Source organism: Podarcis bocagei (genome assembly GCF_964188305.1).
Source record: "Podarcis bocagei genome assembly, chromosome: 12".
NCBI lineage: Eukaryota > Metazoa > Chordata > Lepidosauria > Squamata > Lacertidae > Podarcis > Podarcis bocagei.
The window spans coordinates 12,862,530-12,880,103 of NC_138137.1; the positions used below are offsets into that span (position 1 = coordinate 12,862,530).

Consider the following 17,574-nt stretch of genomic DNA (forward strand, 5'->3'; position numbering starts at 1 on the left):
AAAGAGTTTTCCGTTTTGGAGGTGCTTCACAAAATGAATCTCCTATGGGCTTGCTTCGCAAGACGACAATGTCTTGCGAGTTCCTGCTGGTTTTTTTTCCTCCCCCCCCCCTTTTCTAAGCCGCTAAGCCGCTTATCAGCTGATCCGATCAGCAGATAAGCCGCTAAAAGCCGCTAATAGCGCTAATCCGCTAATCCATCAATGGGCTTGCTTCGCAAGACGAAAAAACCGCTAGACGAAGAGAATCACAGAACGGATTCTTTTTGTCTTGCGAGGCACCACTGTACATTAACAGAGTTTTGTTGAAATGGTATTCAACACCAGTGCAAAAGTTTTGAGAAGTTAAAAAACACAGTCCCTTCACTCTCCCCTCCAGGGTTGGCACAGCCAGCCTCGAACTCTGCCATTAACTATAGTTTCCCATTACAGTGGGGCCTTGGTTCTCAAACGCCTTGGTACTCAAACAACTTGGAACCCAAACACTGCAAACCCAGAAGTAAGTGTTCCGGTTTGCGAACTTTTTTTGGAAGCTGAACATGCTCCGTTTTGAAAGTTACACTTCCAATCTGAGTGCCATACTTCCGTTTTGGGTGTTACACTGAGGTCTGTCTGTTTTTGCTATTTATTTTGCGTTTTTGCAGCTCTTTTTTGTTTTGTTTTTGTGACTGTGTGGAACCCAGTTCACCTATTGATTGATTGATTGATTGATTGATTGTGTGACTGCAGTACATTGTTTATTGCTTTCATTTTATGGATCCATGGTCTCGTTAGATAGTAAAATTCATGTTAAATTCATGTTTTAGGGGTTGTTTTTAAAAATCTGGAACGGATTAATCTGTTTTGCATTACTTTCTATGGCAAAGCGTGCCTTGGTTTTGGAATGTTTTGCTTTTGGAACGGACTTCCGGAAGAAATTAAGTTTGAGAACCAGGGTACCACTGTATGTCCAAACTGGGTAACTCTGGTTAACGACTTCAGAGCAAGGCAGGAAACTAAGACAACTTCAAACCATGGCTTCTTATTCTGAAGCCATCAGCCACACTTTCCCTGTTCAAGTGTAATGGGAAGCTATAGTTAATGGAAGTCCTGTTCATTTGAAATGTGAAACAATACAGGGTTAGAGGGAAGACCATGGATTTGTATGCCTCTTTCGAGGTTGGCTAGAACTCCAAATAAAAGTTTAGGAAAACGAAAACAGACCCACCCATTTTGCTAGACTGGGAGATTCCCATCTATGTCATCTGTTACAAATTTGCAAGCTGAATAGATAACATTTAGGCAATAATCCAGATAAGAACATAAGTCAAGACTTACACGCAAAGGGGAAAGCTGCTTTTTCCTGAAAATTTCAATCTCGCAGCCCTCTGAAGAGCTGAAAGCTTGAAAAAGTACTTTAGACAGGACCACAGTTAAAATACACTTGGATAAAACTTGGGCGTCCTTCAATAGCCACCAGCCAGTGCTAACACGAAACGCTTTTATTCAGAATAGATTTTGTCGTGGTGGAACTTTCCCAAAGAAACAGGAATGCAAGACAGGCTTTCCCCAGCTTTTCATGCCACGACATGTCAGCAACATTGCACATACTACTGAGAGAGAAAAGGACAGATTTCTTCTCCTTCATATCTTATTCAGATGGTGCCTTATTGCCCCTCCATAGCTTCTCTTAATCATGACTCCAGTATTATGATCTGCCCCACCCCCACAAAAATGCATATAAAGGGACAATGCTTCAAATAAATCAACTTCTTCCCACTCATGGGGACAGGTTGATAGAAACCCAGATGCTTTATCAACACAGTGGAACCTTGGTTCTCAAACTCAATCCATTCCGGAAGTCCGTTCAACTCCCAAAACCGTACAAAAACCAAGGCGCGGCTTCTGATTGGCTGCAGGAGCTTCCTGCACTCAAGTGGAAGCCGCGTCAGATGTTCGGCTTTCGAAAAATGTTCAAAAACCAGAACACTTACTTCCGGGTTTTCGGTGTTGATTTGTTCGTCAACTAAGCCGTTTGAGAACCAATGTTCCACCGTATCGTGTTTGCGTGTGTTCAATAGGTTCTAGAATATTTAGTCCCTAAATCACCCTCAAAAGAACAAGAGAACTAGCCAGCAGCTGGTTAATATATTCCAAGAGGAAACTTACTGGATCTGTTACCATAGCTCTCATGTGCGAAGCCAGAGCCAGGAACGCCAATGTGTTGAAAACTATGGCGTTGATCACGCTGTAAATATAGTCTCTGGAGGGAAGCAGCATCACAAGGATGACCACAAAGTCGGCATAGAAGACCAGGAACCAAGTGACGACCGCACAGGCAATACCACAGCCATCACGGATAAACCACATTGTTCCCGAGGAACCGCGGCTGGGAGGTGGAACGCACTGGTCCGGTTGAAGGTATTCCGGTTTCCTCTCAATATCTCTGCATCGGTGGATTGGAGTAATCATCATAGGCTATAATGTCCATTCTTGGATCTGGAAAAAAGATTAAAAATAAATAACGGTCTTTTGTCTCATGAACTTCGTCAAAGGGGATCGCCTCTAGGTCATGCAATTCTCATGAGGGAACTCTTAAAGGGAGATTCATTGGGGGGCCCGTTTAAAAAAACAAAAAGGTGGTGATTTATTGAATTTATTTAATATACCGCCCTATACCCGGGGGTCTTAGGGTGGTTCACAGAATAACATCAAGATATAAAACCACAAAATACCTAATAAAAATAAAAACAACAACCCAACGTTAGGTACGTAACACTTCACAACCAAACACATTTTGGTATGATGCATGAACATTAAAATTAATATGAATAAATTTGGGTTTTTATATATAGACCATTTTGGACTGATTCTTTTTTAAGTTTAAAAGATCAATATTGCACAGGGATATAAGGGAAAATTGTTAATGAAACTTGAGTTCGTCTACGAATGCTGCAAGCACCTACTATTCTACCACACATGCTAGAAGGACTTGTAATTTCCAAACCACAAATGGCTCCTTTTCCTTGTAGAGGTTGATGGCGACAAGTTTTATTTTACAGTATAGGTACAATTGAGATGAGTTCTTTCTTCTCTGGCAATCACTCGTAGCTGAGGAAGATTGTCTTCCATAAAAATGGTTTTAACAATGAGTCTGCAAGTGACTATGGAGGCCAATTCTGGATCCACATGTCCTTCCACAGTGGGGACATGGGTTTCCGGGTGGGAGTTGATCACGGTGAGGGTTTGCCAAGCGTGCCTTCCTCTTAGCGCGTTTCTCCCTTGCACCCTGAGTTTGAGTGTCTTCAAAGCCCACAACACCTTTGGTAAAAGCTGTTCTCCAATTGGAGCGCTCGCAGGCAAGTGTTTCCCAATTGTTGGTGTTTATACTACATCTTTTAAAATTTGCCTTGAGACAGCCTTTAAACCTCTTTTGTTGACCACCAGCATTACGCTTTCCATTTTTAAGTTTGGAATAGAGTAGTTGCTTTGGAAGGCAATCATCAGGTATCCGAACAAGATGACCACCAGTCCAACAAAGCTGATGTTGAAGAATCATTGCTTCAACACTGGTGATCTTTGCTTCTTTACGAGGTTCCCGACAGCTTTGCTCACAAGGGTCATAGGAATGTGCAAGCCCACTCACCGTGACCAGGTGATGATCCAACGAGTGAGACTCAGCAATTAAACAAGTTTATCACTGACTTATGTATGGAAGTGAGAGCTGGACCATAAAGAGGGCTGATTGCCGAAGAATTGATGCTTTTGAATTATGGTGCTGGAGGAGACTCTTGAGAGTCCCATGGACTGCAAGAAGATCAGTTCTTAAGGAAACCAGCCCTGAGTGCTCACTGGAAGGACAGATCCTGAAGCTGAGGCTCCAATACTTTGGCCACCTCATGAGAAGAGAAGACTCCCTGGAAAAGACCCTGATGTTGGGAAAGATGGAGGGCACAAGGAGAAGGGGACAACAGAGGACGAGATGGTTGTACAGTGTTCTCAAAGCTACCAGCATGAGTTTGACCAAACTGCGGGAGGCAGTGGAAGACAGGAGTGCCTGGCGTGCTCTGGTCCATGGGGTCACGAAGAGTCGGACAGAACTAAACAACAACAACAAATCACTGACTTCCGTTCGGAATCTGGGATACGGATGGTATTGTTGCTAACGACTTTACAGACTTGCATTGCCCCCCCACTCCCCATACTCAGCAAATGTCCGAATGCTGAAAATTAAAGATCAAAACACTCCACCTTTGCAGCTTCGCAACCCCCACGGATGGCAACACTTCATCTGCAGTGATAACCACAGTGATGGCAGCTTCCTATTCCTGAAGCCAACCAGAACTACATTTGCCTCCATCCCAGGGAGGATAAAAATGAATGACTTTTTTATTTTAAAAAAATAAAAATTAAAAATCGGATATATATTTTTTATTCAAATCGGGTTTTTAAAAATAAAATGCTTTTGGAGGAAAACTCTTTCTAAAGATTTTCTATTTAAATTACATTATTCTCAAAGATTATTTGGGGCAGTTTTTCTAACAAGAAGATATCACAGATGCTTGTTTTTGCAGTTCTCAAAAGTGTGAATTTGTGTCTGCAGAGATAACATGCCTTTTCTTCACAGGAAAAATGTTATAAAATAAACATACAGAGTGGAGGAAAAACCTTAATCCCATTGTTCCTCTGCAAATTTATATACACAGAATCTATTTTAGTTAAATAAATTGTTTAAATTGTTATTAAGGAAATGATTCTTTTTCTCCTTCCAATAAAGTACAGCAGAAAAGTTGCCCAAATATAAACAGTTAACTTAATCAACCTCGCAATAATTTCTTAATTATCGGTCTATGTGTTTCTAATAGTACAACCAAATCAGTATTTTTTTATATAACTAAAAACTACTCTGAAAATTTATTATTCCAAAAAATGAAACCTTCATCTGGCTGTAAATATTAAGATTATACCAGCAAGACTGAGCCTTTCTGTAAAAAAATGATTTAAATCAAGTCTCACCAACTAGTGATTTAAATTGTGATTTAAATCGATTTGATTTAAATCGATTTGATCCTGAATGGGGTAACTGTGCCCCTGAAGGACCAGGTGTGCAGCCTGGGAGTCATTTTGGACTCACAGCTGTCCATGGAGGTACAGGTCAATTCTGTGTCCAGGGCAGCTGTTTATTAGCGCCACATCTGGTATGTAGGCTGAGACCCTACCTGCCCACAGACTGTCTTGCCAGAGTGGTGCATGCTCTAGTTATCTCCCGCTTGGACTACTGCAATGCGCTCTATGTGGGGCTACCTTTGAAGGTGACTCGGAAACTGCAATTAATCCAGAATGCAGCAGATAGACTGGTGACTGGGGGCGGCTGCCGAGACCACATAACACCGGTCTTGAAAGACCTACATTGGCTCCCAGTACGTTTCCAAGCACAATTCAAAGTGTTGGTGCTGACCTTGAAAGCCCTAAATGGCCTCGGTCCAGTATACCTGAAGGAGCGTCTCCACCCCCATCGTTCAGCCTGGACACTGAGGTCCAGTGCTGAGGGCCTTCTGGCGGTTCCCTCCCTGCGAGAAGTGAGGTTACAGGGAACCAGGCAGGGGGCCTTCTCAGTAGTGGCACCTGTGGAACGCCCTCCCAGCAGATGTCAAGGCAATAAACAATTTTACTTTTAAAAGACAACTGAAGGGAAGTTTTTAATGTCTGACGCTGTATTGTTTGTAATATTTGGTTGGAAGCCGCCCAGAGTGGCTGGGGAAACCCATCCAGATGGGAGGGGTATGTATGTATGTATGTATGTATGTATGTATGTATAAATAAATAAATAAATAATTTATTTACTACTCCTCCTCCTCCTCCTCCTCCTCTAAATCACCCTTCCCCAACCTTGGCTCCTCTACTACTACTACTAAAGGTAAAGGGACCCCTGACCATTAGGTCCAGTCGTGACCGACTCTGGGGTTGCAGCGCTCATCTCGCTTTATTGGCTGGCATGTGGCCAGCATGACTAAGCCACTTCTGGCAAACCAGAGCAGCACACTGAAACACCGTTTACCTTCCCGCTGGAGTGGTACCTATTTATCTACTTGCACTTTGATGTGCTTTCGAACTGCTAGGTGGGCAGGAGCAGGGACCGAGCAATGGGAGCTCACCCCGTCGCGGGGATTCGAACCACCGACCTTCTGATTGGCAAGTCCTAGGCTCTGTGGTTTAACCCACAGCGCCACCCGCGTCCCACTACTACTACTAGTCTAAATCAGCCTTCCCCAACCTTGGCTCCTCTGGGTGTTGCTTGACCAAAATGCCCATAACCCCCTGCCACTGACCATGTCGGCTGTGAGCTGCACTTCCAAGAACATCTGGGAAAGCCAAGGCTGGGAAAAGGTGTCTCCAGTCTCTTGTCTGGAGACTCCAAAGCTATATACCTAACAATCAGGAAATCATCTACCAAGCCAATGAAGGGAGCTGGGGCTCTTTCCCCAAAACCTCCCCAACCTGTTTGACCAGATTCAACACTGGGGGAAAATGCCGTAGGTGTGGGTAAGCGAAGTGCCTTCAAACCACTGTTTCAAACTCTTGCCTGCTTTTAGCCTTACAGCGCCGTAGTCCTTCTCCGATCCAGTTATGGATTATCAACCGTTTCACTTTATGGTGTCAAAATACAAGGGTGACCTTCTGGGAGCACCAATTCTTAAAGCGAGAAGCAAGAAGCACTTTGTGGTTTGAGCAAATCACTGGAACTCATTCCTGTTCCTCCACCTATATTAATACTGCAGTATTAGTTATGTAACACCTCACACAGAGCTGTTGGAAGAATGAGTAACATCAAGATAATGCAGTTTGAAGGGCAGAGCTGCCTAGAATCAAATAATACAGTCATGAAGAGCAAAGACTTCTTTAAGAGGAAGAGAAAAGAAAATCAGAAAGTCTTGGCAGAAGAACGAACAGTCTCCATTGAAAGCAGTGCCTGTCTCTAGGCAGCAAGCATTTTAATGACTTTTTAAAAAGTCAGGGTACATATTGACCGTAGCCGAAAGTGCCTTAAAAGTGACTGAAATTATTGGGATAATAACCGTCCTTTTCCATCCGACAAATCATTATGATGCACCTACAACATCCCCGACTGAGAAAGCTGACAGTGAAATCTCCATGCCTAATTTTCTCACGAGGAATTAGTGACGATCGAGACAGAATTCCAGGCCTTGCTGACAAATTAAAAACCAACAAATCAACAGTTCCAGATGATATTCTCGCAAGAGTTCTTAAAGGAACTCAAATGTGAAATTGCTCGTTTTCTAACAAAAATATGTAATTCGCCCCTACGACTGGCAAGGACTAAAAACCAGTGGCGGAACACCAACTTTTAGAAGTGGATCCCAGGAAATTACAGGCATTAGCTTGGTGTTTGTTCCAGGAAAACTGGTGGAAAGCATTATTAAAGATATAATCAGCAAGCATATAGAAAACGTCTTGCAGGAGAAGAAACATCATGGCTTACACAGAGTTAGGTCTTGTTCTTTCAGAGTACAGTGGTACCTCTGGTTGCAAACGGGATCCGTTCTGGAGGTCCGGCCGTATCCCGATGTTTTCGCAACCGGAGGATGGCTTCTGCGCATGCACCAGCGGCAAAACAGTTCTGGGATTGCCTCTTTTGCAACCCAAAGTTTGCATTACCTGAGGGTAACATAACCCGAGGTTCCACTGTACTATTAGAGTATCAATAAGCACATCAATAAGGGTTAAGCAGTAACTGGTTAAAGAATTGGAAGTCTCAAGAGTAGGGGGAAAATGGCAGTTCTCTCAAAGGAAGGGTGTGAGAATTGGGGTTCCCAAGGGTCTGTATTGGGGCTGGCGCTTTTTAAACTTGTTTTTAAATGATTGGCATTTGGGGGTTAGGAATGGGATAGCTTGGTTTGCTGTTCTGGGTGGTTTAATCCAAAAAGGACCTCTCCAAACTGGATGAATGGGCGCTAAAATCAGAAATGCAGTTCAATGTAAGAGAGTGCAAACTGATGTTCACTAGGGCAAGTAACACATGACTTCACCTAGACGCTTCCGGCATATGAAGTCACCAGGGAAAGTATCTTGGAGTTGTGGCAGATCGCTTGATGAAGATGTCGACCAAGTGAATGGCAGCCGTGAAAAGATTCCACATTAGGGATCATTAGATTGAAAGTAAAACTGCCAATATTCATGGTGTGACTGCGCTGTGAATATTGTGTTCAGCTCCGGTTGCCGCATCTCAAAATGGCTGTTGTAAAAGCTGGAAAGTTTCAGAAAAGGGTAGCCCAAACTGGGGGCTGGAGCAACTCCCCTACGAGGAAAGGTTACAACATTTGGACTTAAGTGCAGGCTATGAGAGAAGTGTATAAAATTTTCCATGGTGTAGGGAGAAGGGAGTTTTTCTTCCTCTCATATAACAGTAGAACTTAGAATGATCTAAAGAAGCTGGAAAAGCCAGAATACAACAAAGGTGATTTTTGCACAATCACCTGTAGAGAGGGTGCTGTAGTAGTACAGTGGTACCTCAGGTTAAGTACTTAATTCGTTCCGGAGGTCTGTACTTAACCTGTAACTGTTCTTAACCTGAAGCACCACTTTAGCTAATGGGGCCTCCCGCTGCTGCCGTGCCGCCAGAGCACGATTTCTGTTCTCATCCTGAAGCAAAGTTCTTAACCTGAAGCAATATTTCTGGGGCAGCAGAGTCTGTAACCTGAAGCGTATGTAACCCGAGGTACAACTGTAACAACAACAACAACAACAACAACAACAACAACAACAACAACAACAACACTGAGAACCAGCGCCGAGGGCCTTCTGGCGGTTCCCTCATTGTGAGAAGTGAGGTTACAGGGAACCAGGCAGAGGGCCTTCTCAGTAGTGGCGCCCGCCCTGTGGAACGCCCTCCCATCAGCTGTCAAAGAGATAAACAACCACCTGACATTCAGAAGACGTCTTAAGGCAGCCCTGTTCAGGGAGGTTTTTAAGATGTAACGCTGTATTGTTTTTAACACTTGATTGGGAGCTGCCCAGAGTGGCTGGGGAAACTCAGCCAGATGGGTGGGGTATGTATGTATGTATGTATGTATGTATGTATGTATGTATAAATAAATAAATAAATAAATAAATAAATAAATAAATAAATAATTTCTACCCCGCCCATCAGGCTGGGCTGCCCCAGCCACTCTGGGCGGCTTCCAACAAAATATTAAAATACCGTAATACATCAAACATTTGTAGCACTTACATCCTGCTTGTGGAATACTGGGATTCCTGCATATTTTTCACCGTATCTCCTCGCAAACATGAAGGTTAGGGGTTAGGAATTCAAATACAACCACCAGCTTAAAAAAACAACCACCTGTGTGGAATGCCAGAAGAAAGACAAACATTCCTAGTCACCGTATAAACCTTGCTTTTTCAATTACACTGAGTAAAAGCAAATTAATTCAAGGCTCAGTAGGTAATGGCTGCAAGTCTGGAACCTACTCTCATGTCTTAAAAAAAAAACACCAAAACATTTTAATATCGCTAAAAGCCACTACCAATTAACCACAAACATCCAGCCTCCAAAATATAGTACAAAACCGAATGTAAAGGGTTACCTAGCAACCAGGATACAGGGCCAGCTAGGACCTTTGGCTGTGGGATGGGGAGAAGGGGGCATCAAACTTCTGGGCCTGATAAGGATAATATCACCAAGGAGCCTTTGATCCTCCGCATCTTGGCTGGGGAGAAGCTGGCCATTCCTGAGAAGATATAAAAATGATCTAAATGTTCACCAAGGTATTTCCTTTCCTGCAACTGTTAGCCTTCAACAGCGCCTTTGTTGACATAACATAGGTGCACACACACGGATGCCCAAATAGTCGGCCGGCTTGGAACTAAAGCCAATTTGCTTTTAAATAAGTCAGTTTTGCCACTAGCATGCATGCTTAAACTTTTCTGAGACCAACTGCTTGCATTCAAGAATCCAGAATCTCTGCATCGCCGAATTTGGAGTAACAAGTTCACAAATAGCAACAGGTGCTTGCAAAGGGTATTAGTTAACATAGCAAATATATCAATAAACTCTCCTTTAATACCCAACAGAGGGTAATATCTCTCTCTCTTTTGTTTTATTTATTTAGGGTTTTTGCTATTTTGGGTGCTGCCTTCCTTTCTATTGTAGTCACTTCATTTTCCCAGAAAGCCAGGTATAGGAAAATCACAGAACCCGTCGTCTGATATGCAGTGCCACAGAATAAGTCTTCAGTTGGCTATACTGTTAAGAGATTTTTCTAAAAGATTAACTGCAGTGGGAAAGGAGGAGGTGATTTTAGTTGGGATCGTGGCTGGGAAGCGACAGGGCCAATGAAAATTGGGAAATCGACACATCTAGGTCTTAAAAAATTTAAACCTCCTGATGTGGCTACTAACCATGCAGCTAATATAACAAGTAACTTGACCCCTACTTAGTTCCATCTTCAAGAATGAACGCACAAAAGCACCTTATATTAAAGTACTGCTCTACCACCCAACCCAATATTGTCTACTCTTAGTTAGTGGCAGCTCTCCAAGGTATCATTAAAGCTATGGTTTTCCCAGTAGTGATGCATGGAAGTGAGAGCTGGACCATAAAAGAGGCCGATCGCAGAAGAATGGATGCTTTTGAATTCTGGTGCTGGAGGAGACTCTTGAGACTCCCATGGACTGCAAGAAGATCAAACCTCTCCATTCTGAAGGAAATCAGCCCTGAGTGTTCACTGGAAGGACAGATCCTGAAGCTGAGGCTCCAATTCTTTGGCCACCTCATGAGAAGAGAATACTCACTGGAAAAGACCCTGATGTTGGGAAAGATGGAGGGCATAAGGAGAAGGGGACGACAGAGGACGAGATGGTTGGATAGTGTTCTCGAAGCTACCAGCATGAGTTTGACCAAACTGCGGGAGGCAGTGGAAGACAGGAGTGCCTGGTGTGCTCTGGTCCATAGGGTCACAAGGAGTTGGACACAGTGGATTAGCGTGGGGGGTGCAGGGGGGGCCGGCCGCACAGGGCACAACATCTGGGGGGCGCGCTCGCACTCGCAGCTCTCTGCCCCTACCTGGCTCACTCACTCTCTCTCACTGCAGTGCTGGCTGTGCGAATCCGATCCGAGCCGCCGGGTCGCCGCCCACTGTGGAGGGGGTGGGTGCCAGGCGTGCGGTGCGGAGAGAGAGCGAGGGACTATCTGGGGGAGGGACAGTGCAGCGGCCGCCCAGCGCAGCGCTGAGTGCGGGAGAGAACCACACCAGACCAGACCAGGCAGCAGCAAGAAGAAGCTGGCAGCGGCGGCAGGTTAGGGGTTAGGGGGCGCAAATTACTTACCTTGCCCCGGGTGCTGACAACCCACGCTACGCCGCTGGTTGGACACAACTAAACGACTAAACGACAACAACAACTCCAACGTATCAGGGCCAATCCCATTGCCAGCTCAAGCCCTGAAGATGCAGAAGTCTCCTGCTCTTTGATTTTTCATATTTCCAAAGATGCTCACCTACTTTCCCAATCACTGCTTTGTAGCTTGAGTCCTCCCCAAGCAGTCTAGATATTTATAGCTTAATTAACAGTGTCCTGCTTCTTTGCTTCATTTTAGAACAGACTCAGTGGGTAAACGTCAGCTTGTCTATAGGAAAATCTGTTTTATTTTTCTGCTGCAAAAACACACAGGGTGGCCCATGCAAATAATCATCATCATCATCATCATCATCATCATAATCCCTTCCATCTGCTTTTTAAGAACGGCTAGTTGAAATTTGCTTTTACTGACTCCGAGATCAATGCTTTGTTAAGAGACACAAGCTCCCCATTTTTATGTACACGGTTTCCCCCCTCTGTGCTAGTTGGCCTTTTATTTTATTTTTAAATGGCTTTTTATACGTTCAGTATTTAAATTTTTTATGTACAATATAAAACAATAATCTGCTTGGAATTAAGAAGTGCTTCATAGGGCACAGAAAAAGATGGGATTCCTATACCTCCACTACGAAATGATCATGTCTTTTCTGTAAAATTTAAAGAACATTTTGTCTGAAAATAAATTTACTCAAGAGGCCTTGAGCAAACACGACTCCCACGTACAAGATTGTTCAGATCCTTCAAAAAAACTCAAAACAAATTGCAGAAAATCTATGGCATAAATACAGGGACTAGTTTTTTCTGTAAAATGCGTAGCAGCCCAGAACAGGGTGCTTGGTATAAACTGTGTTCACTTATATGGTACAGCGGTACCTTGGTTCTCAAACTTAATCCCTTCCGGAAGTCCGTTCCAAAAGCAAAGCGTTCCAAAACGAAGGCGTGCTTTCCCATACAAAGTAATGCAAAATGGATTAATCCGCTCCAGTCTTTTAAAAACAACCACCAAAGCATGAATTTAACATGAATTTTACTATCTAACGAGACCATGTATCCATAAAATGAAAGCAATAAACAATGTACTGCAGTCACACAATCCATCAATCAGTAGCTGAACTGGGTTCCACACATTCACAAAAACAAAACGAAAAGAGCCGCAAAAACACAAAATAGCAAAAACAGACAGACCTCAGAATGACACTCAAACGGAGCATGTTCAGCTTCTGAAAAAAGTTTGCAAACACGTCTTGCGTGCTGAGGATCCACTTGATGGGTCATCCGGGTCAATGAGTAAGATGTGTGCCTTCACTGCCAGGAGGTGTGACTTAGGCAGTAAGAATATACAGTCGTACCTTGGATCCCGGATGCCTTGGAACTCGTACATTTTGGCTCCCAAATGCCACAAACCCAGAAGTGAGTGTTCCGGTTTGCAAACCTTCTTTTGGAAGCCAAACATCCAACGCAGCTTCCGATTGGCTGCAGGAGCCGCACTTTGGTTTCCGAACGTTTTGGAAGTCGAACCGACTTCCGGAACGGATTCCGTTTGACTGTATAAAGCAGGGTTTATTATGCCTGGGCCGATGAGTCCCGTGGAGATCCCACCATGGGCCGGATTGCGCGTGCATGTTTTTCGGCATCTGCGCAGGTGTGATTTTCAGTGTCTGTGCATGCACAGATGCGATTTTCGGCGCTGCAGAAGCGAATCCACGTGCTGCGCTGCGCCGGTTTAGCGCTGTGCATGAGCGGGAAACTCGGTTCAGGGGTGGCTCGTGGGCCAGTCAAACGACCTCCACGGGGCGCTTCCGGCCCATGGGCCTTAGGTTACTGATCCCTGGTATAACGCCTCCCTCTTCAACAAAAACCAACAAATGAATAGAACCTACCCACGTGACACTGGCACAAAACCTTACGCATACACTATGTAGAAGAATGAAAGTTTACTTCTCCACCTGTCTTCTCCCCCAACTTTATACTGCCTATAACACTGGTGACTCACATCAAACATGAATGATCTGTAGAAAGAACTCTAATGAACTTCTTTAATAAAAAACAAAATTTAAAAAATAAAGCCTCCCTCTTGAACTTTCCAGTTGCTAGAAACAACATAAGTCTTTCACTTCTTGGTGAAATATTAGATTGTTTCCCGATCATGTTTTGTTTTCTGTTTTTTATTAGTTTTCAATTACAATAGTGCAATAAAAGCCCCATTACAACAATGCCAAATGATGCTACCATTAATAATGCCAATCACTCAAAAGCCAAATTGTACAATTTAGGTGGGAGAATTGATGGTTTGGCGATTTACTCTATTTCTGCGTTCCAAAATCTTATAAATTTCCATTACACTTCCAGTCAGAATCACAAACCCTTATACCGCAGCTGCAATTTTAACGACTTCCATTCGCATTAACACCTTAAATGATTTATAGTCCTAGAGGTAAGGTATTCAAACTCTCTCTTTGTTGTTCTTGTGTTGTGGCAATTTATTCTGCCCTTGATGTTTCTCCCTGTCCTTGTAAAATATTATGTCTATCTTTGGTCAGTTGCTGCTGTTCTCCATAATGCCTTGGGCTCTTCTTCCGATAATATCTGGGAACTAAAGTACCGTATTTTTCGCTCTATAAGACGCACCAGACCATAAGACGCACCTAGTTTTTGGAGGAGGAAAGCAAGAAAAAAAATATTCTGAATCTCAGAAGCCAGAACAAGAGGGATCGCTGCACAGCGAAAGCAGCAATCCCTCTTGCTGTTCTGGCTTCTGGGATAGCTGCGCAGCCTGCATTCGCTCCATAACACACACACACACACATTTCCCCTTACTTTTTAGGAGGGAAAAAGTGAGCCTTATAGAGCAAAAAATACGGTAATTCTCTGTGCTTGTCCTTGGCTTTGTTGCTCCTATATTGCACATTGAATCCCACTCTCCTGGACAAGTGTTTTGGTAAAAAGCTTTACAGTGGTGCCCCGCAAGACGAATGCCTCGCAAGACGGAAAACTCGCTAGACGAAAGAGTTTTCCGTTTTGGAGGTGCTTCGCAAAACGAATTTCCTATGGGCTTGCTTCGCAAGACGACAATGTCTTGCGAGTTCCTGCTGGTTTTTTCCCGTTCCCCCCTTTTCCTAAGCCGCTAATCAGCTGATCCAATCAGCAGATAAGCCGCTAAAAGCTGCTAATAGCCCTAATCCGCTAATCTGTCAATGGTCTTGCTTCGCAAGACGAAAAAACCGCTAGACAAAGAGAATCACAGAACGGATTCTTTTCGTCTTGTGAGGCACCACTGTATCCTCTAGGACTCCAGGTCCTGAGGGCATCCCCGGAGCATAACCTTGCGAATAAGCCAAAATCAAACCTTGCGAATAAGCCAAAAGAAGGTAACTAGCCTGCAAACAATTCCTCTAGCCTACCAAGGGATTAGCAGCCTGTGTTTCCATGCTGAATATGGAGAAAGGAAACCTATCTTCCTCCTCTACAGTCAACATGAAAGAGTCTTCTACCAAGTGGATTAGTGGCAAAGCAACAGAGCAATATTCTGCAAATCTGCTCCATTTCTGGGCCGGCTGCAGAGGAAAGGGCTTTGCTTCTAACACGGCTAATACAGATTTCATCTCACTTTTGCCAACCTGCTTGTCTTCGTGGGATTTCCAGGTGCCTATGGCTGGCAGGTGAACCATGAGCCTGCCAGGATACTCCCTTAACCTCTGAATTGTGCAAAACGGAATGGGAAACCACCATAAAATGAGATGCAAGTGTAGCAGCAACTCATTACTTGTTGGTACAACTAATTATTCCAACCACGAGAGAGAGAGAGAGAGAGAGAGAGAGAGAGAGAGAGAGAGAGAGAACCCAGCAGAGCAAACATCCCCATAAATATACCTCAAGTTGAGGCAAGTGCCTTCATTTACATTTAAGAAACGCCCCAAACTCTGTGATCTACCAAGAGTTTGTGAACGGTGCCAATAGCTCAAATGTGTGCGCTTTTTTTTAGGCATAACAGCAATCCTACTGTATCAGAACATCTAGTCTAGCATCAAGTTTCTCACAGCAACCAGTCAGAGGATAGACAACTTTGCTTTGTATTCAAGCTCCAACAACTAGTACAGTGGTACCTTGGTTCTCAAACTTAATCTGTTCCTGGAGTCCGTTCCAAAACCAAAGCACACTTGCCCATAGAAAGTACAGTGGTACCTCGGGTTACATACGCTTCAGGTTACAGACTCCGCTAACCCAGAAGTAGTACCTCGGGTTAAGAATTATGCTTCAGGATGAGAACAGAAATTGTGCTCTGGAGGCGCAGCAGCAGCGGGAGGCCCCATTAGCTAAAGTGGTGCTTCAGGTTAAGAACAGTTTCAGGTTAAGAACGGACCTCCGGAACGAATAAAGTACTTAACCTGAGGTACCACTGTAATGCAAAATGGATCAACACGTTCCAGACTTTTAAAAACAACCCCTAAAACAGCAATTTAACATGAATTTTACTATTTAACGAGACCATGGATCCATAAAATGAAATCAATAAACAATGTACTGTACTATAAAATAAATTAAACAGTGTTGTAGATGATAAAAATTAAAATTCAATTTTTTTTTTTTTACCTGCACTGATGATAGTCATTGTTTGGATGGGGGGCAAGATGCTACACTTTATTTTTTTCTATTTGCCCACATGAATACTGCTGTGCTATCTGAACAGATCTGATTATCTTCACAAATCAGACAGACCTAGAGCCAAAATTTGTGCATATAAATCTACTCTCAAGCCAATACTCTATAGAGGCAGAATATAACTTTGTGATTGTTGTTATGCAGCAACAAGCTTGGGGTAAAAAATAAAAAATAAAACACGTATACAGTATTTCTGAAGGAAGCATGCAAACAGAAGCACTGTATTTAAAAGTAACAACCCTTAAGAAAAGAAAAAAAAGATTTTTAAATCTTTGGACTTCAGAGTCAAGCGTTATTCTACTTAGCCTCCAAGTTTAATTGTCTAATCAACAGACTGGGAGCAGGAAATATGGCTATGATGTGACAAGCTGTAGAAAACTGATTTCCACTGCACAAGCTCTACATCTCCTCATTTCCACAAATACTGTAAAACTTTGAAGGAAGTGGAGAGATTAACAGCATAAGGATGAGGACCAACTTTCTTTTTTTAAAAAAACAGACAAACCCTGCCACCCAAATACATTGGTTTCTGCACTGTATAACATACAGCTTAATGCTAAGGTCTTCTGTACCACAACGATTCTGGAATTTCAGGCACATTCAGACAGTTGCGCAGCTAGATGCATGAGTGCCGCATTTTTATAGGGTTTGAGTTTTATTACTTCAAAAGACGCAGTTACACACAACAACGCAAAAAGCATCAGAAAACAAGACTCGTGGTGCCTCTGAAATGCCTGTAAATGATTCAGTCATGTTCCAGAAGCACCCAAGGCAGCAACAGAATAATCCATAGCAGGAGCAAGTTGCAGAACGTACCCATTTTTTAACAAGACGTTTGGAAAGCTGTACTTCTTGAGTAGGAGGGTAGAATTAAATATTAGCTCTCGGAATCACCAATGCAAACTGTTATCTCCTAGGTTAATAACCTATACCCTGTAGGTGGGGTTAAGTAGTAAATGAAAGGTTTTGGAATTATGTATTTTTCATACAGAGTGGCAGGAAAACTGCCATGCGGGCAAGACTGCTATGTATTCCATGTGTGCCGTTGGAGAATCAGTATAATACAGCGGTACCTCAGGTTAAGAACTTAATTTGTTCTGGAGGTCCGTTCTTAACCTGAAACTGTTCTTAACCTGAGGTACCACTTCAGCTGCCGCTGCACAATTTCTGTTCTCATCCTGAAGCAAAATTCTTAACCCGAGGTAATATTTCTGGATTAGCGGAGTCTGTAACCGGAAGCGTCTGTAACCCGAGGTAACACTGTACAGTGTACGCTCTGGTTGTGAACATGATCCATGTGGGATGCACGTTCGCAAACCGCAGCAGTGCATCTGCGCACGCACGGGTTGCAATTCGGTGCTTCTGCACATGCGCAAAGCGTAATTTAGTGCTTCTGTGAATGCGCGACAGCCGAAACCCGGAAGTAACCTGTTCTGGTACTTCCGGGTTTCGACGGGTGCGTAACCCAAAAAAACGCAACCCGAAGCAGCTGTAACCCAAGGCATGACTGTATATGTAAACTCAATTGTCATGAAGAAGAAGAATATTTATACAAACATA

The 17,574-nt window shown here is 43.4% G+C and overlaps 1 protein-coding gene across 4 annotated transcripts in view; it reads right to left on the reverse strand.

Annotated features, from left to right (window-relative positions):
* ZDHHC3 (zDHHC palmitoyltransferase 3) overlaps positions 1 to 17,574 on the reverse strand; it is a 48,408-nt gene that overhangs the window by 22,365 nt on the left and 8,469 nt on the right. For 3 of the 4 annotated variants that reach the window (XM_081164885.1, XM_081164887.1, XM_081164888.1), the window contains exon 2: positions 2,146 to 2,475. In XM_081164885.1, coding sequence (XP_081021011.1) covers positions 2,146 to 2,451 — 306 coding nt within the window. In that variant the 5' untranslated portion in view covers positions 2,452 to 2,475. Of the gene's footprint in view, positions 1 to 2,145; positions 2,476 to 9,584; positions 9,729 to 17,574 lie in introns of all 4 variants that reach the window. The other variant, XM_081164886.1, reaches the window with a different exon arrangement.